The sequence below is a fragment of the Anser brachyrhynchus genome (genome assembly GCF_964034855.1).
Source record: "Anser brachyrhynchus genome assembly, chromosome: 3".
NCBI lineage: Eukaryota > Metazoa > Chordata > Aves > Anseriformes > Anatidae > Anser > Anser brachyrhynchus.
In genome coordinates this window covers 76943857-76969523 of record NC_137696.1, presented here as the reverse complement: position 1 = coordinate 76969523, position 25667 = coordinate 76943857, and the positions used below count along the sequence as shown (strand labels likewise).

Genomic DNA, 25667 nt, shown 5'->3' with positions numbered 1-25667 from the left:
CAGCACTGCCACTCCATAGGACTACAGACCTCTATAGCAATCCTCTGATTTAGACACATGAGCTTTGTTTCCTGCACTCCCTCTAGTCCATTCCCTGGGTGCTGATGAAGTGGGGAAAGCCTGAACATGGCTCTTGCCCGAGCAGGAATAAAGACTGTGGGTGTCTAATGAGGGAGCAGGATACCATGGAACGAATCTATTATTGTGTGTAAGACAAATACTACCTAATATCAGTTCTTAGTCATTTGATATTATATATATTTAAATTGATGGCACCACAGTGCATCGTTCATCATTAATAAGCTTACACTTTGTAGATGAATATATCTGTAGTTTTATAATGAATTACACCTGATGGGTATTAAAATAGTAAGCTAGGTTGGCAAACTGTAAAATTGTTTTTAAACACGAAGGAACAACTCAGAGTGTTTTGGAAGGAAACGGTTATTAAGAAATCATTTTATAACAGTAGGAATATTTTTGCTTTGAACAAAGGTGATTCTGTTTGTGTAATTGCAAAGTCTCCCAGTGTGTTTTTGACAGTTGTAGGAGACAATCATTCAGGTTGGGATGCCCCATCCCTGGAGGTCTTCAAGACCAAGTTGGATGAGGCCCTGAGCAACCTGATCTAGTGGGTGGTGTTCCTGCCCATGGCAGGTAGGTTGGATCTGGATGGTTTTTAAGGTCCCTTCCAATGCGAGCCGTCCTATGATTCCTTTCTTGCCCCCTTAACTTAGAGTAAATTGTTCCCCATGCTCTACTGCCGTAAAATGAACACAATAAAGAGAGTCCATGCATATAATTGTGATGGCATATGGGTGGAGTCAGACATTCTTTTTATTCTTTTCTCAAATGTAATTTCCTTGCATATCTGTATTGTGGAAGTGTCAAAGTCATAGAGCATGCAAATATGTGCCTCCTGTCACTCCTCCTATTAAAATCATACAGCTCATCTTTCTCTGCCAGCTCTACCAAACTTGTTCTTCTGTGCAGATCTGAGAGGAAATGGTATTTTATAGCTGGTAGTTGGTTTTGTTTGTTTGTTTGTTTGTTTGTTTTTTCCTAAAAGTCTATGTTTGTACAGCTTAAAAAACAAACAAACACAAAAAAAACAACTTAATCTTTAGTTTTGCAACTTCTTAAAAACTTTGAAGTACTGTTTGGATGGCAACAGAATGTTCTTTCAAAAAAAGTCGTAAATGCAGCCATTCTTTAAAAGCATGTTCTTCAATACTGGAACAATGAAGCTTTCTTCCTGTGTGCTAATATTTGAATTGGTGCTCTGAATCAGAAATTTCCTTGGAGAATACTAACCTCTTAGACATAAAATGTTATAAACATATTAAGCTCAAGATTAGGTTGAGAGAGAGTTTTCAGTACCAGCAGCTGAGGCACAACTTGCATTTTGTTGGGCTGTATGTTCCCTTATTTCTCCAGTAGTTCTTCAAAAAATCAAAAAAAAATGGTGCTAGGTACACTTTAAAATGTAGTTCCAGTAGTTCCTTGCAGATAAAAATGCAATTAAACCCCAGTCGTTTTAATAGTAAAATGAAGTACTCAGTCTAAAACTTTCTTATCAGCAGTGAGATAGAATACAGTTATATAAATGTCCTATGCATGATTAATTTTTGCATCTATGTCATTTCCACACTTTTCAAGGAAATCTTTTATTTACATCCTTTTTAGATTGTAAAAGAGCTCACAGCCTTAAATCTTGTGGCCATTTGTATGTATCAACTACATAAAACCAGTATAAATGTTTCTTAACTTACTATTACTTAAGGTATGCTTTTTAAGTATTTGAGCCAGTAGATTAGATTTCATATATACTGTTATGGGGCAAGTCGATTTTGTAGAGCACACTTTATTAGCACATTTATGAACGTGAATATGCACTGTAGAAATAATGAAGAAAGAAGCTTCTGGCCTAAATTTAGAAACTGCAAGTATAGATTAGAAGCAAAAAAGTGACATTTGAACAAGGACAAACGTGATTCTTTTAGTACAATGTATTATGGTGTATCTGAAGAAAGACTTTGTTGAGTGCTGTGGTATAATTGCTGTTGGCTGACACCATGCACCTGTACCTAGTTTCCTAGTACTCCCTGCAGTGTGATAAAAATAATCTAGGAGTGCTAGAAATTTGATTTCCTCTTGAACAAGGAATTGAGTGTTTTGATTCACCGTATCACTTCTGGAGAAGAGTGTAGATATGCTTTAATGAAGAGCAGCTAGCTGGTTGCATATATCAGGGTACAAGGTGTTTTCAGTGCCTGTGTACATTGTGGCCTATGCAATACAGCAACAATGCTTACACCAACTTTAATTAATGCATATATATCTACTATCCTATTTTGTTATGCAGGGCATTGATAAAGCTCAAGCAGGAGAACAATTCAGTGATACCTGCAGTATGGTTCAGAGCTGTGTTCTCCTTAAATCTTTAAAAAATGGACCTTCTTCAAAGATGTATCATGTAGTCCCATGTTTTCAAAATTCTCTTGACATTAAATGTGTAATTTTCAATTTCTGTTAACTTATAGAATGCTTTACTGGAGTATTTTTAATCTGATAATGTCACTTTAAAATATTAAAGTAAAAATACAGCAGAACATTTTGTAATTCTAATGGAGTGTTTTACAGCCCTAGCTACTTTTGAAAACTGTTACTTTTGAGAGCTGGTTACCTCTGTTTAGAGCAATCGTGTTGTTCATTCAGTAATTCCATATGAATTTGTTCATATAAGGTCTGTTTCTGGGAGGATTAGAAAAAAAAATTGTTAAATTTGCTAAGTAAACATGGCATCACTTCCTTATAACTGCACAAAACAAACAGTTGTTATTGAGTGTATCATCTTCCTATGTATTTAAATCTTTGGAGTTCTTGGGGGGGGCAGTCCCTATGTTGAAAAGCAGAAATAAATGAATAAGGTATCTGAAGAACGGTTAGTATATTTATTTTTTACATGAAACCTTTGCTGAATATCTAAATGGTTTCTTGACACTGCTGTGGGAACAAAGGCAAAAGTAAAGTGCATTCATAATTAGTCAACAAGTAACTTTAGAAATTATAAGCTCATATCCTGATTAATCTTAAGGTAGTGTCATCTTCAATAACTTGCTTGTCATTTGCCTAATTATTAGTAGACTTACATACATACTGCATAAGTCAAAGGATAGTATTTTCCCCTATGCATTTGAGTATAGTATTTATTGAGGAGTAATACATTGTTCTCTTTTATATTGGAAATAATTATACTAGTTGGTTCCATTATAAGTACTGATCGTACAAAATAATGAGCATTTCCTATAGCTTCAGTAAGAGCTACAGTCTTTTCACTCCTGTAGTACAGTATGTACTATCGTGGACCAGGGATCATGCCCTTTCTCTCGCAGTGCTTCATTTATTAACTAGATTCTTTCCTCCTTTTATTTTGAATGTGCAGAATGAGCTGCTGAGACAACATCTAATAGTGAGCCTCTGGTGTGGTGCTCCAAAATCATTCAGATTTTTGTTCTTGTTGTCATACAGAATCACAGAATGGCTTGGGTTGGAAGGGACCTTAAAGATCATGTAGTTGCAACCCCCCTGCCATGGGCAGGGACACCTCCCACCATATCAGGTTGCCCAGGGCCCATCCAACCTGGCCTTGAGCAACTGCAGGGATGGGGCATCCACAGCTTCTCTGGGCAGCCTGTGCCACTGCCTCACCACCCTCTGAGTAAGAAATTTCCTCCTAACATCTAATCGAAATCCTCCCCTCTTTTAGTTTAAAACAGTTTCCCCTTATCCTTTTGCTATCTGCCCGAGTAAAAAAGTTGCTCACCATATTTTTTATAAGCCCCCTTTAAATACTGAAAGGCCACAATGAGGTCTCCCTGGAGCCTTCTCTTCTCCAGGCTGAACACCCCCAGCTCTCTCAGCCTTTCTCCATAGGAGAGGTGCCCCAGCCCTCTGATCATCTTTGTGACCCTCCTCTGGACCTCTAACAGGTCCATATCTTTGTCCTGGGGCCCCAGAGCTGGCTGCAGCACTCCAAGTGGGGCCTCACAAGGGCAGAGCAGAGGGGCACAATCACCTCCCTTGACCTGCTGGCCACTCCTCTGTGATGCAGCCCAGGATGCAGCTGGTCTTCTGGGCTGCAAGCGCGCACTGCTGGCTCATGGCAGGCCTTTTGTCCACCAGAAGGCCCAAGTCTTTCTCCACAGGGCTGCTCTCAGTGAGTTCTTCTCCCAGTCTGTACTCCTGCCTGGGATTGCCCTGACCCAGGTGCGGCAGCTTGTACCTGGATTTGTTGAACCTCATTAGGTTCACATGGGCCCATTTCTCAAGCTTGTCCAGGTCCCTTTTGATGGCAACCTCTTCTCTCCCCGCCTCCCCCCCCCCCCCCCGCCTTTTGTTGTTGTTGTTGTTTTGTTTGTTTGTTTTTGTTTTTGGTGTGTACATGAGTCAGTTCTTTGGGTAGCTGCCTTGTTTTGTCCTGTCCTATCTCCTGGTTCGTCTGTATTGATTGGATCTTTAAATTTTGAATTAGTGTGGTCAGCATAAATCATCCCTACTTCAAAAAATTATCTTGCCTCAAAGATCACCCTTCTGTACCCGGTGTTCTAACCTTCTCTCAAATTCCTTGTCTGCACTTTAGAGAAGATGCTTCTAATTTGGACTGTAAAATCGTCATTTAGATGTATAACTGTGAAGAGTCTTTTCTTTCTCTAACCTTTGAAACTGTGCATGCTGTTAGAGTTTGCATCAAGGGACCGTGATGCAGTCCAGGTTTTGCTACTGGTCAACTCTGCAAGAAACAAATTGCAGTAGTATATGCTGTTGGACAGAGGAAGTTTCCTATTTTTCAGTCCTCTCCCCTCCTGAAGACTGACTGAAATTTTGTTGTATGTTGGGAATGGTGCCTAATAAAGGAAAAAATTGTTGAAGGCTCTTTCAAGAGCTCAGCAAGCAATTTAAGGGGATATCATTTATGGAAAACAAACAAACAACTAGATTTGCCAGAGTTTTGTAGGTCAGATATATTTACTTAGGATTCAAACAAGGCAATAGAGTATGCTTTGTCTCCTTTAGATACTCTTTAGAGACTTGAGGAGAACTAATCTTGTGGCTTTCTGGTGACTGTTGTACTTGTGAGCTAAGCAGTCCATGCGCCACTTCTTTGAAGCGTGAAACATATTTGCTGAAACTGAAGCTATAACTGTATGTTTGCTATAACCATATCTTCTCTTACTGTAGAGACAATACTACTCTTAGTGGGATGGTAACACCATGAAGCCTGGTCACAAGCGGGATGAAAATAACTGCTCTAACTCTTTGCGTTTCAAGGGTGCTGTCATTCAGAACATGGAGTTTGCATTCCTATCTGTGTAATTTTCACCGGGAGGGCGTAGAAATATAAATCTCTCAGGGATATATGATAGTCTAGTCCTAAATAACATGCTCTCCTTTGTGACTCTACTGTTAAGTTATTAAACCTATTCATCAGATTAGATTTTTACTTGAATAATGTTAGATAAATGCCTTTAATTAAATGACTGGATAATACAAGCACTCCATAAACATTTACAGCTAATATCACAGCATCACAGAATGGCTGAGGTTGGGAGGGACCTCTGAAGATCATCTAGTCCAACCCCCCTGCCGAGCAGGATCACCTAGAGCACATTGCGCAGGATGGCATCCAGGCAGGTTTTGAATATTTCCAGAGAAGAAGACCCCACAACCTTTCTGGGCAATTTGTGCTAGTCCTCTGTCACCCTCACAGTAAAGAATTGCCTCCTCATATTTAGACGGAACTTCCTGTGTTTCAGTTTGTGCCCATTGCTTCTTGTGGGGTTATTAATCAAAATTGGCATGCATGAAACTGAAGTTCTCTGAAAGCATTTTTAGCATGTTGAAAATTGAGATTTAAGTAACTAAATGCTCAGAATACACTTGGTTGTCCCAAGTTTCATCAAGTCTAAGGAAGTAACTTTGACTCACAAGTGCTTCAGAAATGTCATGTCTTTAGAAACAAATCAATAAATAGAGAAAGCATCAAATTAGTGTAGTGGGTTTTGTTATGTTTTGGTTTTGCTTAATAACTGTTCAGTTTCTAGCAGACTAGGGCAGGCCAGCTACATTTGAGTAGGTATCATCTTTCGGTGCTAGATAATGATATTTTTAAGTTATTACAGTGTTCTGATGTTAAATGCCATTGCTAGAGGTTCAGCTTGAATGCTTTAAGCTAGGTAAATATCCGCAGAAGCTGTGGGTGCTTTGAAAAGCAGTCTGCTTTACAAGCACCTAGATATAAATATAGATGGAATAGTGTTTGGTATTAATACTGAAAAACACCCACGGTAGTGTGTTGTAATCAACTGGAGGAATATGTTAGTGAGGCTTAGAAGAAACAAGCACTCTGGGAAAAAAAAATAGAAAAATTGAATTTCCACAATATTATTCATGCAATTTATTAATGAAAAATAAAACAAAACGCTGATTTGGTGAGAGTGTGATTGCAGAGGGTGAAATCTACAGAAGTTTCAACTGTTTTGAAATAAGAGCTTTGTGTTGTTTAAGAAAAGCATAAAAAGACACATTTTAGTATTAGTTTACATTCCAGTATAGTACCACAGAATTCTAAGATTAAGAAGCCTCGACAGGAATCACAATACAATTTAAAATAAGGAAGAACAAGAATTCATTCTGTGCAGAAAGACTTAACTTTTTTCAGATTCTTTAGCTATACATGTTTAATTTTAGAACAGACGAATGTTTCTATCATGCAACTTAGCAAAATCTTTCTACATCTTGGTAAGATATAACTTGATTTTAGGTATGCAGCCAAACCGTGGATGACTGGTGACTTTATAACTGACCTTGTTGGTAATGGTTTTTGTCTTGTTTCCTGTATTGCTTGTAGTGATGTGTACTTTGACTAGGTTTCCTAGAACATCTGTAAAACACCTGCAGAGAATTCTGACCTTCAATTTGTAATTTGACAGAGCATTACAGTATTGTAAGATTTGAAAACATGCAGTGTGTAATATTTTTCATGTAATTTAACATGAAAACAATCCTTTGCATAGACAAGGGGTTTTTATACAGGTTCTAAAACAATTACAACCGTGGAAGGACCGGAGTCTTACCTTGAAGTTACTTGCAGTAATGTTTATGTTTAAGTTTGGTTTATGTTTCAAGCATAACATCTTTCAGAGTAACATCTTTTGCCCTAAGACCAAGAGTAGATCTATCCCTCCATAGATTCCTGGTTCCTTAGGGAAACTGATGTGATGTCTATCAGCATAGAAACAAATTGCTCCAAAAATCAGATCTTGGAGAAACTTGCAAAAAATATTAACGTTCAACACCAAGAGCTGCCTAACTCAGACCTGAGCAATATGCAGTGGCTATGATTTTCAGAAATTACTAGCCACAGTACCAGCAATTAGTAATTTGTTTGTTTTTCTTCTTTACCTCTTAAAAGGTGAACACTTATTCTGTCTCTACTGTTCTAAGAGTAGGAATAGATTTTAGATTGTTTTCTCAGCTGTAGTAATCATAGCTGAACAAAACTAAATTGCAGTATTCAAAATTGGGTCAGAATTTTATCTGCTTTGGAACTCATGTGATTGGCCCTTGAAGAAATACTAGTTGTAATTTCTCCTATAAGAGGCATTACTTCTCAGAATTTACATTTCAATCACTTTTTAATATCTAATGCTTCAGAAGTTAGTGATTTAAGGAATAATTTTAACACTTATTACACCAACAACAGTGTGCTGCCTTTTGTGCACAATCCTTTTTACCCCGTTTACACTAAATTTTTATTCCAATTACAGTACACGTAAAATCTAACTTATCAGACATTGCAGCATCTAATGGAGTTGTCCACACAACTCTGCATTTTAAAGTTTCTACCAAATTTATGATTAAATTGATAAGCATTTGGTAATTAAATTATAAAGAATGGGCAATTACATTTTAATTTTAAAACACTGCATTTACCTTTTTGAGTGCGCTGTAATGTTGCTAAGAGACCTAGGATCAAACTTCCTCCCATTTCTCCACCCAGATAAAATATATTTTATACATAGAACATGGAGCAGAGCAGGAATTTTTAACGCACACTTTACTATAGTAATGCTAGACCAACTGGCGAAGTACGGTTATGGTGTAGATGATATGAGCACAGAGCCAAGTTCAATTAGCTCTGAGCTGGCGCTGGCCAGCTCATATGCTCTGCTGTTTTAAAGATACAACAGAAATGTGCATTGTACATGTAGTGCAGTTAAGTGTCTAAAAAGAGAGAGCTGTCTCGGTTCATTTTTAGTACTGCCACTTTTGCAGCCAACAGTGGTGTCACTAAGACACTAAATTGCAACCATCCCATGTAACTATTAAAGTTCAATGTAAGTCAGAGGAGTTTCTTGATATGTTGCTGAAAATTAGCTGGTTGTAGTCTGAAATAAGCACGTTTCCATGATTTGCTTCAGTGGAAGTTTGGGGCTGGGGCTGATGCATCGATTACTTTTGGGAAGAGCAGTCCAGACTGGAAATGCACTAACCGATTTTCCTTACAGCAAACTCTGTGTACAATCAGTAAGAGTAACAAAGAAGAAAAATTAGAGGTGTAATTTTCCACCCTTCACTCTTCTTCCCTGGTGTTTAGATCTGAGGGACATCTATTTGAATGACTTCCCCTTTCCCTCTCAGAGATCTTGGGAGGAGCATACAGTTGTCTCCTCTGAAAGAAGAGAAAACCATTGAGAGCAGCCTTGCTTCTTCTGACTGTTCTTCGTTATGCACTAGGACTGCAGTAGGACAGTTTTTGATGTAATGAGTCTGTAGCTCTGATGAGTAGTTGTCCAGAAGTGACAGTAAGATGAGGGGTGGACCTCTCCGATGAAAGCTGTGCAGTGCACTTAGGATTGCGTTACATAAATACTACAGGTTTTAAGATTTATAAATGAAGAGTGCAGTATCCTCTAAGGCAGCTTTCATTGAATAATAATCGGGGAAAGGATTGGGGAAGGCTTGGATTTCAGTTAAATGTCATGTTCTATTTGGATGCTGTAGTTATAACAACTAAACAACCAATATTCTGTGCCATTCAGCATAGTCCCAAGAGAGAAAGCACAAATATACGTGTTTTAAATTTTTGCACTACACTTGCTGAGAACTCAATAAAATCAGGAAGTATCATGGCTTATGTGTATAAACCTTTTGCAAGTCCAATGTTTGTCTTCAGTTCCCAGAAAAGTCATAAAAAACATTTTTTTGCATTATTATATTGAATCTATGCAGTTGTTTTTCACTTTTTTTTATAAAAGTATTTCATCTTGCTAGTCAATTTATTGTATTTTATAGGAAGGGAGTATAATACAAATTACTTGATTGGTTTCAGATGGTCAGAAGGGCTTGAAAGGAAATTTCTGTTGTAGTCCCATCTTGTTTAAAATCAAGGTTTTGAGTTTTTTTCTTGTGACTTCATCTCTTCATGAATTATTTCAATTATTTTTATTATTTATTTTATTTAATTAATTTGTTATTTATTTTTTCATTAATTATTTCAATTAAGTGGTAGTATTTCTACTTAAGTTATAAAAAATACTAGTAATGTTAGACCATGCTATCATAACAATTCAAGATGTAATAAATAGGTAACCTTTAACTTTTGCTGTCTTACAAACTGCAAACAGTAAATTATGTTCTGTTTTTGCAAACAAAAAAATGTTGATGTGACCTAATCTCTTGCCAGAAATTTAATTTTTCACCTCTGTAACACAAACTTAAAATCTATGTGATGGAGATTTGAAAGATAAGTCAATTTTGCATTCTAGTTGTGTTTTTTTTTTTAATCTGGAATTATCAGTTTTGACTAAGTTTTAATTCAGAGGTAGCCTTGTTATTTTTCATCTCTGGAAACCAAATGTTTGCTATTACAGTATAAATGTTGGGTAGTTTTGAATGGCTGATATTCACTGGCTGTTGTACTGAAAGTTTTATTTCGAACTTCTCTTCCAGTTGATTGGGAATAAGTGGGGCTTTTTCCAAATTGACCTTGCAAACATTAGTTCATGGTCATAGCACAAGTAGAAGAACATCGCTGTTATTTCATTTATAGAAGAGCTATGCCATCATTTGAGAGTCCCAATTCTTCAAAAGCACCATTCACTGTTTTTTCCCCTTTAAAAGAGGAAGTTACAGACACAGAAGTAACTTCTTGTTTCTTGAAGAGCACCCAGAGAGTGAATCATGACTGTGGTTTCTGTGCAATGTGGCAATGATGCTAATATATGTGAATCTTCCTTGCATTTGGGCTGGTTAATATTCACTTTTGGAAATAGTTGGCCTTGACAGAAAGTTGCAGCTGTAATTTCGTAGTCCAAAAATGTATGCATATGCTAATACAATATATAACAATAGCATTCTGGCTGTTTTTCAGCCACTGGCTATTATTCCAATACACTGTTAAGTAATGTAAAGTTTTTAGAAATTTTGTCTTTGTTAACTAAAGTAGTAGGTGACAAATGAAAAAGCTAGTTGAAAAAAATCTCAGGTGTTAAATGCAGTTTTGCTCAATGCATTATCAAAGAGGATGTAGTAGGCCTTGGAAATCTCCATAAATGACAAGATTCTAAGGTTGATCAGAAAATAACTAGTGTGTGAGGAGAAATGAAATACATTTAGTTGTGTAATAGTGATGTGGAGGAGGCAAATGACTGTTCACCATTTCTCTCAGTCTAAGAGCTATGAGCAACCAAGGCACATAATCACAAATGAAAGGAGCGTAGCATCAGACGCAGCCAAGTAGTAGAGCGTATTCCCAAAGGATTCCATAAGTCTCAGAGAGACATTAGAAAAATCAGTGAATACCTAAGGAAATCACTTCTCATGAAACAGTAGCCCAGTTTCAAATTTTGCCTCAGGTAGTTTCTCAATCCTGTTTGCTGAAATATGGGAGAATATACTGGAGAAGGGATTGTTCAGTATCTCTTGTAGTGAATACTTTGGCAGCATCATTTACAGAGAGTATTTATAAAGCAGATGTACTTTAATAGCTATCTAAAGAGTTAAATAAGCTTTTCCAGCTGAAATACAAACTAAAAATATATTAAACCGATGATTCGGAGAACTCTTCAAAACATGTATGTCAGTTTTTTCATAACCAATAAATGATTTATTTCTCCTGCTTAGGATTTACATGTGCATTGCATCCACTGTTCTAGGTAACTCAGAGTTCTGTCAGGTAGTTTTTTTCTTGGAGTTCATTTCAAAATTAGATTTCCACTAAATCAAGTAGTATTGACAGAAGGAAAAGTTAATGCATAGGTTGCCTTCAGATGTCAATGTATTAGGCATTGAATATTCTGTTGCAGAATCCAAACTGATCTTCTCTCAAACAGTTAAAACATCCACACTGTTCAACTCTGGGAGTGTTTTATAAATAAATTAGTAAAATATTGCTGGGAAATGCACATAGTATATTTATGAATACTGCTTTCACAATAGCTAAGTGCTTTAAAATGAAAATGATTTGTTACACAGGTACTTTTAGAGTTTATTCATTTATTATGTATTGAGTATAAATAGTTTTGTTACTACCTTGCAGTTGATTGTGGAGAACGCATTATTACTGCTGAAGAATTTGGCTTAGAGCCATAGAATATTATAAATTGGAAAGGACCCTGGAGGTCATCTCCTCTGAGCAAGGGATTGGATCAGGACCAAATTAGGCTGCTCAGCACCATGTACACTTGAGTTTTGAATATCCTTAAGGAGCAAGGTTCTCCAGCCTCTCGGAGCAACCAGTTTAGTGCCTGACACCCCTCACAGTGGAATAAAGTTCCCTTCTACTTAACCAGAATATCTCACATTGCAATTTGTATGCCCTTTCTGAAATCTGTCTTTTTATCATGCACTGATAAGGATAGTCTGGTTGCATACTATCTATACCATCCCGTTAGGTAGTTGGAGACTACGGCAATAAGGCTGGCCGTAGCTTCTCTTCTCTGGACTGAACAAACTCAGCACTTGCAGCCTCTCCTCACATGTCATGTCCTACAGCTCTCTAACCATCTTGTTGGCTTTTGCTGAACTTACCCAAGTGTTTCATTGTCTGTCTTGTACTGGAGGGCCCTGAAGTGGGCATGGTGTTCTAGATGTGATCTTGTGAGCCCGGAGCAGAGAGGAAACAGTCATTTCCTTCGACCTGCCGGCGTTGCAGTTTTCAAGAGTTGCAGTTAAAAGACCAGCTTCTACCTTATGAGTGAGTCTGATTCACAGCAGTGCTTAGAAAAGGTCTGACATACTCAGGTTCTTGTAAACTTTCAGACTGCATGTATTTCTCATAAGATTAGAAGGTTTAAATATTAGGATTCAAAGATAACTTGTATTATATGAAGCTATTGAAAATATTTTTTCATAAAATATCCGCTGTCCCAGTGTATAGAGAGTGCTGTTGCTGGTACTAAGTTTTCTGTTTCCTTATAGTTAGATGGAAATTTCTTATCTGTTAACTTCTTTCTGCTTGGTGGTTTAGAGTATAATCAGTTGGTTGTTATAATTGCTGCTAAGTGGGTAGTTCAATAACATTTTCCTGTTACCTGCTATAATGTATGGCACAGGTCAGCTCGGGTGCTTACTGATCATAGCAGATCTGAGGAAGGATGAAAAAATGAGGACAGAGTGAGGGAAGTACAGAAAGTATCCTTAATGTGATTAGTGACATCTTACCTAATTACCCTACTTGGAAAGCGGGTCTTACAAGGTCTGCAGTAGTGTTCACAATCTAGGTAAATAGATTATCAAGTGCAAAGTTACCTTTTCATTGATTCTCATATATATATTTCAAGGAAAATAAATACTCTTATTTAACCATGCTTTTTTTTTTTTTTACTTAAACTTCCAAATATCTTTTGTGTTTTTTTTTTTCCAGAATACCAATCTCTTCCTTTTCGCAAGATAATATTTACGAAGTCCAGCCTCCAAGAGCTGATAGGAAATCAATAGAGATTTTTCATGCGCACATTCAGGCTGGAAAAGGAAACATGCAGCCACTGGGAAAAGAGGACTTCCTCATGTACAGAGAGTACATTCGAAACAGATACCTCTAAATACAAGCTGGATTCTCATGTGAAGTCTACAGTACTGATAGGTCATAAAAAATAATTTAAGAAAGGAAATCTAGTTTTGTTATTTTGCAATAATAAATTTATTTATCTAACAATTCTATCTATTATGGTTTGCTATTGCACATTTATGGTATCATGCTTTACAGGAGAAGAAGTGATTTAATATCTGCTCTTCAGCTGGAAGAGAAAAGTGTTATTTTAAGAGATTAAGTGAATAATTTGAGCACTTATAATAACGGACAGGTATGTAGTGATTTATGGCAGAGAAAATATTGTGTCTTTAGGTTTTTATATTACTTACATTCTTATGTTTGCTAGCAAAATGAAATGATTTGTACATAAGAATCAGAATAGAATATTTTTCTTCCTCTTTGTTCTATGACAACAATCTTTTTTACAATCAATTGTTTTCTGATATTTCTTGAGATTTTTAGCAAATTGAGTGCCCAAATGACTGCTTGCACTTTGCTGCTTTCTTAAACAAAAGAAAAAAAAAAGTGTGGTTTATGTAAAAATCAAAATTTGCATCTAGACTAACATTATAACTCTAATCTGTGTCAAATTAACTTCACTGGTTCTAGTAGCTACAAAATCTGTGCTACACGCAGGGTGAAAATAGCTCATGAATAATTATCGTGGGTTTTTAGTAGGCCACTGAGGTGAACCACTCACTGACTACATTGTAAATGAGGGAGCACTCTTGGCTTTAGAGTTTTGGAGGATGCAAGACCATTTTGCTGTATGACAGGCATTACCCTTTTTGCAGCATATTCTTTCCATCCTCATATTCGTCCTCCTGTAAGATGCTTCCAGATATAAGCCTACAGCCTCCCAGCAACTCAGTGTCACTAAGTGGTGTAGAGAGACTGGATCAGCTGGGACAGTCATGCAAGAGAAAGCAGTAGTTGGGCTTAGGGAAGACTGAACATCATGTCCAGTGCTATGTAAGAAGTGGAGAGGCATCAGGTATTTGAAGCAGATTGTTTAATTTGGTCTTTTGGTCAAAACATTTTCTCAAATAAGGAATAAAACACACACACATACAAAAACCTGTGACTTGTAATTACAATCTAAAATTCCCAACACTGCTTTCTAGCCCTTTGCCTTGAGGAACACTGACAGCGACAACAGCATCCTTGATAGATCATGTTATTCCACGTGTTTGTACAGGCCATATTTCAGAATTTTCTGGACTAACTCTGAATAACTTACCCGGGGAATGTCAGCCAACTGCATGTACTAGATGCAGAGTACACGTTTGTGTTCACAGTAAGTCACTTGCAGGCAGCTACTTCAGATTTTTGGCTGCATGCTGCAAACGTATTCTGCATATGTTTGCATATCTCATGCAGTCAGTAGCATTTTTGTCAGTAATTCAGCGAAAAAAGAGATGCAGTGAACAAAAAGATTCGAGTTTCTTGTGGGGTCTGTGTGTTTCAGGAAATGATTTGTATGCGGACAGTTAGAGAATGTGGTACCTCAAGCTACCAAAAAATGTTGGTGTCCATTCTCTTTTGTTAATTGATTAATATTGTTTTGAGAGAAATTAAGGTGTTTTTGCAGGTACAAGAATGAAAGCACACTTCAGCTAAGACTTCATTGCAACTGGCAACCTCTTTCCTCTGGAAAAACAAAAATAAAAACACAGCACAACTGTAACAAACTCTCCTGTCCATTATGAATAAATGTTTCCTTTGGAAAAATGTGGAGCTGGAGTCCTTATCCTAACAAAACACATACATGCTTTTCTTACTGCACTTAAACTATTTCCAAGGATGTTTTATAGATGACCACATTCCTTATACTTTTGTTGCTCATAGATACTGGAATTTCATAAAAGCTGTCCTTGAAAGTACCACTTAACCACAGATAGGTGAAAGATGCATCCTTTTTCAACAGCTAAAGTTGCTGCAAAATACAGGAATTGTAATAATTTTACAGCTCTAAGAGAAAATATGTTCAGGCTTTAGCAATTCAAACACTGATTAGCAAAAAAGGATTGAAGGGTTTTGGTTTTACAATTTTGAGAGATTAATGGCATCTCAGTCCATTATCTGTGTCTTTTCAGTGTCTTTTTGTGCCATAACAGTCCTATAGCAGCATGCCCTTGAATCTTCTAGGATATATAGCTGCTTCTTGTTTCTCCTTCCAGTTAGAAAAGATTTTAAAAAGAAACAAACACAAAAACACTAATTTTCGCTGTGGTTTAAGCCATGTTCATTACTTCATGTGATAAAATGATTGGGCATTAATTTTCAGGTGCTTGCTTGTGTGGTCTGCGATGAGTGTACTGCAGCTGCTAAGAACACTTCAGGGTGCTGATGTCAGCTATTTACTAGGCTTGTTTAAAAAAATGAAACAAGACACAAACAAGGACTCCTAGCTTAACAAATTAATTACAAATTTTCAACTGTCTGAATATATCTGCAGCCTAATGTATGTAAAGCATTAATTTAAAAGGCGAATATGTTCATTGCCCACCCAAGTTCAATTGCACAAAGGATTCCAGAGATGCTGGTTTGCGCGTACTTACTTTATTCTGTTCTTGCGATATAAAGTTCCAGTTGTCAGCTATGTGAGAAGTTCTGAATCTGTTTACCCTTCAGAAGCTGAGGAAAGGGTGTGCAAAGTAATAAATACCTTTGTTTGTAACACAAAAAATGGGCTGTGTTGGCAATGAAGACTAACAAGGTGCTTTTTTTGACTCTTAAGTGCTAATGATCTTTAACATCTTAATGTTATAAATCTGTATGGACAAGAGAAATATCTCTCAGAGAAATGTGTGTTTTTTCCTCCAAAATTTATTTCATTTGGTTTGGTGTCTTTGAAGACTACATTGAAATAAAATACCAAAATGTACACATGGAGATAATGACTTAAGTTTCTTTTCTTGTTGATTGAGGAGGCACAGCCACAGGTTTAGGACTGCCATTTCTGAGCCCGTGTTTCCTTGATGCCAGTCCAAAAGCTTAAGCTGTGTTCTGTGACCCTGTTCAGACTGATGCTCATGCCCTTAGGAGCAATTACTCCCAGCACTTTTGTTGATACTTTCACCTCCTTGAGAGTTTTGCTCCCACTTGCAAAGCCCACTGTCTTTGTTCTCTCACTCAAATTCCTTTCCAGAAAGACTCAAACGTGATCCTGAAATGCAATCCTTGTAATGTGCACACCACTGCAGCTACAAGAGGGGAGAAGGTGAAAGAGCTGTACTTACTTTTGAGATAACATTTAAGGTGGCTCCTCATTTTGGTGTTGAGTTTTGGAGATTTTTGCACAGGATCCTAGGAAGGTTACACTGGCCTGCGCAGACTGGCCAGTCATTACTAGAATAAACCCCAAAGCATGTGACCTGTCAGATCATTATGTTTTACAGTAAGGTGAAACAGGAGCTTCTCTCAAGGTATTTCATTCTCCATGTGCCTTTCACCCTGTCAGTACTCTGTGAATAACCACACACCCAAGTACTGCTCATTGAAGATAAAGCAGTGTGACTTCAATAGTTGCATGAGTGTTGCATTATGTATGAAGTTCCATTTGCTGGCATGTTTTGAATCTGAGTGATCACCTGGAGACTGATGTGGAAAAGATAAAATGTGCTTGGCTCCCACATGCCTCCCTCTATCTTTTATATACTTAAAAAATCTAATTGAGCTTGTCACTTCTGGTGGTGATTTAAAAGTAACATGAAACTAGTGCAATATGTTACGAAGTATTCATGAAAAAGATCGTACATTAAAATTGCAACCCTTGCAAATATTGATATTCAGCAGTTACCTAATGGAGCTTAAATTTGTGGTACAAAGAAAACCCTCATCAGTCCACTAGAGTCAAGTAAAAGAGCACTGAGAAAAGTCTTGAAAAACAAGCGTTTCATGAATTACTGTATTTCTGGAGGAGCGATACATGCTTCTTGCCCTATCTGACCAAGGCTTGACTGTAACACTTAAATTCCCTTACTTTGAATGTATTCATCTGTGCAGAATAAAGAGATGGGGTAATAAGGGTAGGATAGACAAGTGGCATGTAATGAACCATCTTGGACAGCCCTTAGGTGTTTTCCCATTCTAGGAGCAGCTGTGCAGCTGGGTCTAAAGCCCAGCATGGTTTTTAGGCACTACAGTAGCAGCAGAGTGTGCATTTGTGGTCTTCCTGTTGTAGCACACAGCACGTAGGAGATAGTGTGCATACTGCAACCTCCAAACCCAGAAACCCTAGGATGCAAGAGAGCACTTTCCTTTTGTATTCCCTGCCAATTCAGGTACTCCTTTTTCATAAGGGTTGCCTATTGCTATCCTATTTTCCCTATGTTTCTTCTGATTTTCAGTTCTTTTTTTTTTTTTTTTTCAATTTCCTTTCCCCTTTTCCACCTCCTGTGGCTCAGAATCCTTTTTCTTACCCAGAACTGTGGCACAAGCTGCAGTTCTCCTTCTATATCCACCTCCTCCTTTCAGAGCTTTCACGTCTTGAACAAAAACTCCCTAAATCCAATCCTTTTACTGAAAAAAAACTTACATTGAAAAACCTTGAAGCTTTCTTCAGCAATCCGTATCTCTCCTGTTTCAAAGGCTGGCTGTGCCATCATCTGCCCTGCCTGTTTTCCTACATCCCGTGGTGGTGCCAGACGCTCGTGTTGTCTCTCTTGGGTTCTCTGTGTCTCGGTAACACGTTCGGGAGAAGTGCTCTGCTTGGGTACAGGATGTGAGTGCTTGAACAAATCGCAGACATCACTTAAATCTTTTCCTCCAGAGAAAGTCGAGAGCTTGCTCTGACTGAGAAAGTCAGAGAGCGTTTCAAGTAGTGCCCTTCGGTTGCCTCTGGCCCTGCCGTAGCAGCGTGCTGCATCCCACTGCACAGAGATATCCAAGGGGGAGGGAGGCGTTTTTTGGCTCGTACTTCCAAGCAAGTGGATCCAGCCTGTTTTAGTGAGCTGCTGTCAGCACATGTTGAAGCTCACTGCCATGTCCAGTGAGGGACTGTGCAGTGACAGGCCTGGCTTAGGTCTCTTGGGGGTGTTTTATCCCTTCAGTTTGGATGCCTCTATTCCCTCCCAGAGCCTCTTCTTGGGATCAGCACAGGGTGGGGGCTCACATTGCCACCTTCTGTGGCTGTTATCTGTGCTAAAACCAACATTAACCGTGCCGCAGGCATGAGCTGGAGTATGATTCCCACTCCTTCAGGGCCGTGTCGCCTCTCAGTCCCCGGCACAAGCAGGGAATTCCCCTTGCTGGGTCTGTCGTGCAGGGACACGCTCACACGCACTACATCCGATGTCCCTTCTGGCTGCTCCGGTTCTACAGGGGAGGGTTTGGTTCTTTTTCAATGACGGAAAAAAAACAAATGTGGATTTTGCTACTCCCTAATTATATCAGTACTCTTAACCCTGGAATACATTCAGAGTCCCTTTCACTGAGCTCAGGAGGAGGTTGGTATGCATTGACTTGTGTGAGCAAAGCTCAGATTTAAAAGCAACTTGGCATGCTTAAAATCAGCCCATTTACCCATTCCTTAAAGCATGTGTTACCATATCCCAGATGTCTTGACTGAATGGGGTTAAAAGGTGAGCTTGTGCATGTCTCTAAGCTACAATAAAAAGCAGCTTCCATTATCCTCTCCCAACCACGTGGGGAGATCAAACCGAGGGCAGGATATGACAGTTGCTGCTGTCTGCAACCTGCCCAGCTCGGACTCTGCAGGCTTGTGAGTAGCTGCACTGCTGCTCACCAGTGCTGGTAGAGACCTGTGGGGTGGTCAGTGCTTTAGTTTCCCTACAGTTAGTGGAAGCTACCAATGTGAAGGTAAATGTATGCTTTTGGCTAAACCTGCCATCCTGATTTCACTCTGGGGTTTTTGTTTGCCTGTTACTAATACATTCAAAATTACTGTATATGAGTCACCATTTGCACAGTTAATTTCAGGATTTTCTGCCTCAATAGTGGTAAACCGAGAGAACAAAGTTCCTAAATTGCACTGAAACCACCGGTGATGCCTATGGAAAGTAGTGTGACCGTGCACATTTTGAAGGTAGGTCCCATCGGTAGGTATATAGCAGCTGGTTGGGCTACACATACACAGCACCACCTCAGGATGCTGGACAGGAAGGTCTGGGAGTAGACCTGTTTCTTTATGTCACCAGTCCGTGGCATCTGATGGCATCCAATGTTCCAGACAGACTCTGTCCACTTTTCCAGGGATTTCTGATTCAGGTGGCCCAAGATAATAATTTACTGTTTAACATTACTCAGAATTGTTCTAATAGCACGATAAAGATGCTAAGAGAGCAGTATATGCACTTTTTTTTTTTTGGTCTAATCTGTATTACTAATACTTTGCTTTGCTTGTTTTATTACTAATGTATTCAGAACTGACGTCAATGAGTCACTTGTTTAATTTTTATTATTTTTTTTTATTTTTCTCCATACTTCCCTGGAAATACAATGTACATCATATGAGGAGAAAGGAAAAGAAAAAGAAGAAACCAAGGAAAAGAGTAAGATTTCTACTCTCAATCAAACTTACGTGCATCTCATTGTGTGCATACATTCTCCACAGCCCAGAAATCCTGTAATAGCTTCTCCCATAGCAGCAATAAGTGTTATGTGCCGCTCTCTTCCCAGGTTTTTCCGTGTTCAAATTATTGGCTAACAGACTCAGGATGTTCACAAGTCATGGCTGTGAAGCTGAAGGCTCGTTTGGGAATTCTTGTTTTCTTTCTCCCCTGCACAGAAAGTTGTTTTGTGGGATTATGAGCTCCTGCTCATCAAGAGAGGGACAACTTTGAGAGGGGATCTTATCAATGTTTACAAATACCTGAAGTGTGGGAGACGGAGGGATTTGGCCAACCTCTTTTCAGTGGTTTGTGGGGACAAGACAAGGGGCAATGGCCACAAAATGGAGCACAGGAAGTTCCACACCAACATGAAAAAGAGCTTCTTCACAGTGAGGGTGACGGAGCACTGGAACAGACTGCCCAGGGAGGTTGTGGAGTCTCCTTCTCTGGAGAGGTTCAAGGCCTGTCTGGACGCCTACCTGGGCAGCCTGCTCTAGGGAACCTGCTTTGGCAGGGGGGGTTGGACCCGATGATCTCTTGAGGTCCCTTCCAACTCCTACAGTTCTGTGATTCTGTGATTCTGTGAACTTAGTGAAACCTTTCGTGTCAGAGGCAGGATTTTAAGGAGTTAGCAGTCCTTTACAGTGGGCTTCACACCAGGGGTGAGCAAGAGTTAGCATGCATCCCAGTAGGGCAAGAGGAAAAGGAAAAAGGGCAGACAAGGGAAGAGCCAGAGCTGTCTGGGCTGGACCTCAGTGAGGTGTGCTGAACGACCAAGACAATGCACGAGGAAGAGCAGCTGGGAAGGCCATAATTCAGTTGCTAGGAGCTGCAGAAAGGCACTGAATGACTAGCCGTACATGAGCTAGTATACAAGTGCACCGTCTGCTTTCACGTTGTCAGGCAAGCGGGCAGGCTGGCGGTACAAAGCCTTGTGGAGCCCCAGCTGAGCGCGCGAGCATGGGCCCACCACGCGTGGGCCCACGTGGGGCCGAGGCCTTGCTGGGCCACAGCACGTGTACAGCTCGCAGACAGCCTGCAGTTGAGACATGCCCAGCATCCTCATGAACTCTGACAGGAGTCACAGCAGTCGTTTGGGAGATACATGTGCCGAGCCTGATTTGAATTTCCAAAGGTCACATTTGTCACTCTGGGCGTACCGCAGTCCTCATTAACAAGCGTCTCCAGCTGGCCCTGTGCGATGGCCTCAGAGCGGGCTGTTGTATGCAAGCAGGGTGGCACAGGGCTACCACTGAGGCTCAGCCACTCCAGACACAGGTAGGCACACCTCTGGAACAGCACCTCTCTAAAATAAGGGCACGTGACACGTCAGGGCAACCCCACATTGCCAGGAGTACGTGGCACTTGTGATCTATTACCAGACAGTGCAAAAAATCGGGCTGCTCAGGGTCAGCAGAGCTAGTCAGTGACCAGAGTCTTGAACCAAAAATGTGTTTTCATTGCTGATGGGTGGGGGTTGCTTCTCTACCCATGCCAACAGCCTTGTCCAGGTACCAGCTCTCCCTGACCCCCCTGAGACTCACAGAGCTTGGCTCAGCTTCCCCTCTGCCTGCTGACAGCAGGTTCTCCTTCTGCTGCCTTGGCTTGGGTTTCGGATGAACATTATGTTATGAAATGGCTTTTTCCAGTAACATTTATACCCTTAGAGACCCATACACTTCCCACTCATGAGATGAGTGGAACCTTCAAAGACTGGGTTTGAATAGTGTGTTAGTTTTCCCTGCAGCCTCTGAGCACAAGCCCCTCACTTGTGTGGGAGCACCACTTTGCCACCAGCACAGGAAAGCGTCCATGGCCTGAAGACAAGTCTACCTTTGCTTTTCATCAGAAATAATTGGTCACAACTGGAGAATCTTCATTTCTCTGCCATGTAAATGCTGTGTGACTCCTCATCTACCTAGCAAGTCCTGCTTTTGGGAGTTTAATGCTGTGTGTGCCTGACAGATCACTGAATCTCTTCATCTGTTTTAATCATCACTACATGCCTGCTCCATGCTCCCATTTATTAAATGCTGGATGTAGAGCATACTGTGGATAGCACAAATATCTTATTGGATCAGTTTTTCTTAGATGGGCTTTTTACATTTTATTTTATTTTTTTACAGCTTCCAATTCACAGTCATCTTTTCATCGTTGCTGACGTTGTAAACTCGTCTCCATGTCTCTGGTATCATGGGTCCAGGCCACCATACCAGCTCTGAGGGTTCACAGGATTGCCCTTCACCTTCTCGGCTGCGTAGTTGCAGATGTGAAGCAGGGAAGTTTAGTCAAGGATGCATTACTTTCTGATTCTTCCTGTAGGCATTAGTTTGCTTATTCATTGTCATTTCTGGGCTGCAGATTTGAGCTGACTTGGAACTAGATGTCTCAGTGTATTTCCTCATATATTTTCCTTCTGTTTAATTTTTTCTTTTCCTCAGCAGAGGCTCAGTGATTTTGCCATTAACTTTGGCAGAAATAGAGGCTGCAGGTAATAAAGGCAGTTAAGACCCTTTCCACATTCTCAAGGGTTGTGACTGACCCAAATTGCAGCTTGGCCTGAGTGCTCCAGGTGCAGTCCTGAAGTATCATTTTAGGGACACTTCATTACGTTCTTGTAAGAGAACAGGCTATTCAGAAAAAGCCCTAGAAGACATAAATGTAAAACAGCTGTTCTCTTCCTGTAATTTCATCAAAGACTTGTCTTCTGCAAATGTCTCTGCTTTCTCATACTGCCACCTGAAATCATCAACACATGGTCACCCCCATGCACCAGGAGGTGGGCCCATGTGCCTGGTGTTCCAGAAGATGAGAAATGGTCACAAAATCCATTCTTCTTCTTCTTAACTGCATGAACATACTTCAGACTAAGCATTGTTGCGTCTGCATGAGCACAGACGGTGGAGACGGGTACTTTCAGTGCAACAGCAGCTCGTGTTGGGTTGTGGGTCAATAACAGCAGGAGACGGGAGGTGATTTTAAAGAGCACAACTTTTTTCCCCATCCTTGAAAGTGATGCCCCATCCCTGGAAGTGTTCAAGGCCAGGTTGGATGGGGTTTGGGGCAACCTGGTCCAGTGGGAGGTGTCCCTGCCCATGGCAGGGGGTAGAAAGTAGATGGTCTTTAAGGTCCCTTTCAACCCAAACCTTTCTGTGATTCTGTCTCTCTACAGAATCCCCTGATGTTGAATGCTTTTATCTTCCATTGGAAGATGCTTTTCCAGTACAAAACAAAAACATCATCAAAACACCATCAACACTACAAAGAGTTTGGTACAGTATGATTTTTTTTCCAAGGAACCATTTAACTTGAGCTAATTATTATATCCATCTGTAAATCTTCAGTACAGATATATATATATCCTCACTGTAAGTGGCCTCTTCATAAACTCAATATGTTTTTCCCCTTCTAACTATGGAACAATCACAAGCACCCCTATAAAGACATCACAAGGCTTTAATATTTGGACATAATGAACACACATTTCTCTATTTCTCAGTTCCTTTCTTTTTGCTGGCAGAAACAGCTTTTCCAGTACTCTTCCTCTAAGTGCTGTGGCTTTAGACACTTTTCCACTCGTCTCAGCATCATTTTGCACATTGACCTGTTGTAACTCAAAACATATATGGAAGGGATCATAAGTGGGAAGTTTTCAGTTTTCATCCATGCTGAGAGTTGGTCCCAGGGTTTTACAGCCTCATTCTTAGCTTGCTTCACAGTGCCATAGCACACACTCTTGACGGGCTCTCTGTAGCACTTGTTCTTTGAATCCCAGCTGAAGGCTGCAGCACTCCTCTTTGCTGACTGTGTGCTTTTTGCCCCTGTGGCTGGAAAGCCTCCTCACATTCACATTCTCTCTGCCTCCTTCCTTTCTTCTTCCTCTCTTTTACAGTAGCTTACTCCTGTAGGCATGCCACGCTCCACAGACTCCGTCTCAGATATTCTTCCAGTAACCGCAAGGGTTTTCTGGAAATTTGCTACTCACTTTAATGTGCTTAAAAGCTGTTGCTCGCAGTTCAGTTCTGACAGAGTATCCTTCATGTGAAATGACACTAACATGAAGGGGGCTGCCTGTTGCTTCAGCTACAAAGACTACCATGGAGCTTCATCTTCAGAAAAAGGATGGTAGAGGGAGAGTACAAGAGTAATTTCATCCGTGGTTCATAGATAAAAATTCATTTTTAAGGACATTGACATCTAGGTCCAGCTCTTTCTCACATTGAGCATTGTGGGAATATTGCTTTGAGTTCAATATGAATAACATCAAACCCTAAAATGTTAGCATAAAAGACCTCTAAAACGGTAGAATTATGTAATACTGTATGTGTGTAGTACTTTCCTCATGTTGTCCAGCAGCACTGCTTTGAGCAACAGCAGCAAGGTTATTGTTTAACCAGGGGCATCATTCCAGCAACACCCTGGAAATCTCCAGAACTATAGACGTCTCTTGCCTGCTGTGAAAGCATTGATTTTTCAATATATTTTAGGTAAGAATAACTGAAAAGATACATTGTGAATCCTGTCTTCCATTCACTTAGTGCTCTAGAAAGCACAACCGACAAAATCAATTTCCCTAAGATCTTTGTAAAAGAAACGGTCTCTTTCCTGGCCAGATCCCAGGCTCTCTGGTAATTGCTCTCTGTGCACTTCTGTTTTCCACCTGGTTCCTACCTCGACATCTGAAAACAATGACTTTGTGGTGGTCACCTGTGGACAGAGCAAGGTGGCTAGACAACAAAGCAGTCATTTCTAGGCGTTGATACAGAATGTGAAGAAAAGCAGTGTAGGAAACAGAAGGAAGCAAAAGCCATTGCTCAGAGTCTCAGTGCTGTGTCCGCAGGTGACTGCATTTCACAGGGAGTGAAATGAATCCTGTACTGTTGTTTACATATTGATCTATCGAGCATTCTAGTAACTCTTGGATGCTCTGCTAGTGTTTCGTTTTAGTACCAGTGGACAACATGGAGGCTTCAATGTCAGTGATAAGTAGGTGGGATTCCTGCCAGACACGGTGTGGTCCAGCGATGGCTCTGGGCTAGGACTTGAGAGACTTCGCTCTGGTTCCCAGTGCAGATGCTGGATGATTTGCAGGGATGGGTAAAATCCTTTTGCATCGGTTTCCACATTTGTAAATAGTAGTTTGGCATATGGAAAAAAAATCTATGTAAGTGTTTACATGTTGTTGCAAAGAGGCTGTGAGTGACTTAAAAAAAATAGATAAAGTCTCCTGGTATAAAATACGGATTCTGATTTGTGCACACTTACAGAGCAGCTACCTGAAAGCTGCCTTTCATGCTAACGGTTGTTACACAGCATCAAGCCTGCAACAATGCTGGCCAAAATGGGGAGCACTTTACTGTGAAGTAAATAGCATTTTACTGTGCTCCCAGCCATACGGAAACCCCAGCTCGATGGCCACTGCACAAAGACTCTGTCTGTGGGAGGGGATTAATGCACATATGTACAAGGAAGCTGATGAGTTCTGCATGCCCTGGGTTACTGCGTAGGGTCCTGCAAGGGCCAGGAGGTACATGGTGTGCGTGGAGTTAGACATGGGCCAACTCCCGCCTGTTGCTTCTCTTGCAGACACCTCAGCCTTTGCTCTGTGCTTCTGCTCGTATTCTCTCCCAGTTGACCAGGCAATTTTGGCCTGCTGTTCAAGTGACCAGAACTGAGTGAGTGGAGTCATGGCCTCCATCCCCACTGCTTCAGACCACACAGCAACCCACGGTGCTGCAAGTTGTGACCTTCTGCACCAGCTGTCCACAAAGAGAGCATGAAGTAGATGTTTTTCTGATATCCTCTGGCACAAGGCACCAAGTCTGGAGAATACTTCATTTACTTCATGTTCTGCTGGGACTGGGGTGTAATTGTTCTCCCTATCTTATTTTTTCTTATTTTATCCCACCTGACCCCTAACAGGAACACTGGAGGGACAGTTTTTAGAGCTGAAAGAGTCGAGGCTCAGCCTTATCAGGCATGAAATAACTTTCTGC

General features: G+C 40.1%; 1 protein-coding gene across 2 annotated transcripts in view; it reads left to right on the top strand.

Annotated features, from left to right (window-relative positions):
- The window catches only part of FIG4 (FIG4 phosphoinositide 5-phosphatase), a 70064-nt gene extending 54071 nt beyond the window's left edge, over window positions 1–15993 (top strand). Inside the window, exons 23-24 of one of the 2 annotated variants that reach the window (XM_080586903.1) lie at window positions 12126–12259; window positions 12929–13043. In XM_080586903.1, coding sequence (XP_080443029.1) covers window positions 12126–12237 — 112 coding nt within the window. In that variant the 3' untranslated portion in view covers window positions 12238–12259; window positions 12929–13043. Of the gene's footprint in view, window positions 1–12125; window positions 12260–12928 lie in introns of both variants that reach the window. The other variant, XM_080586902.1, reaches the window with a different exon arrangement.
- Window positions 15994–25667: the final 9674 nt, after the last annotated feature.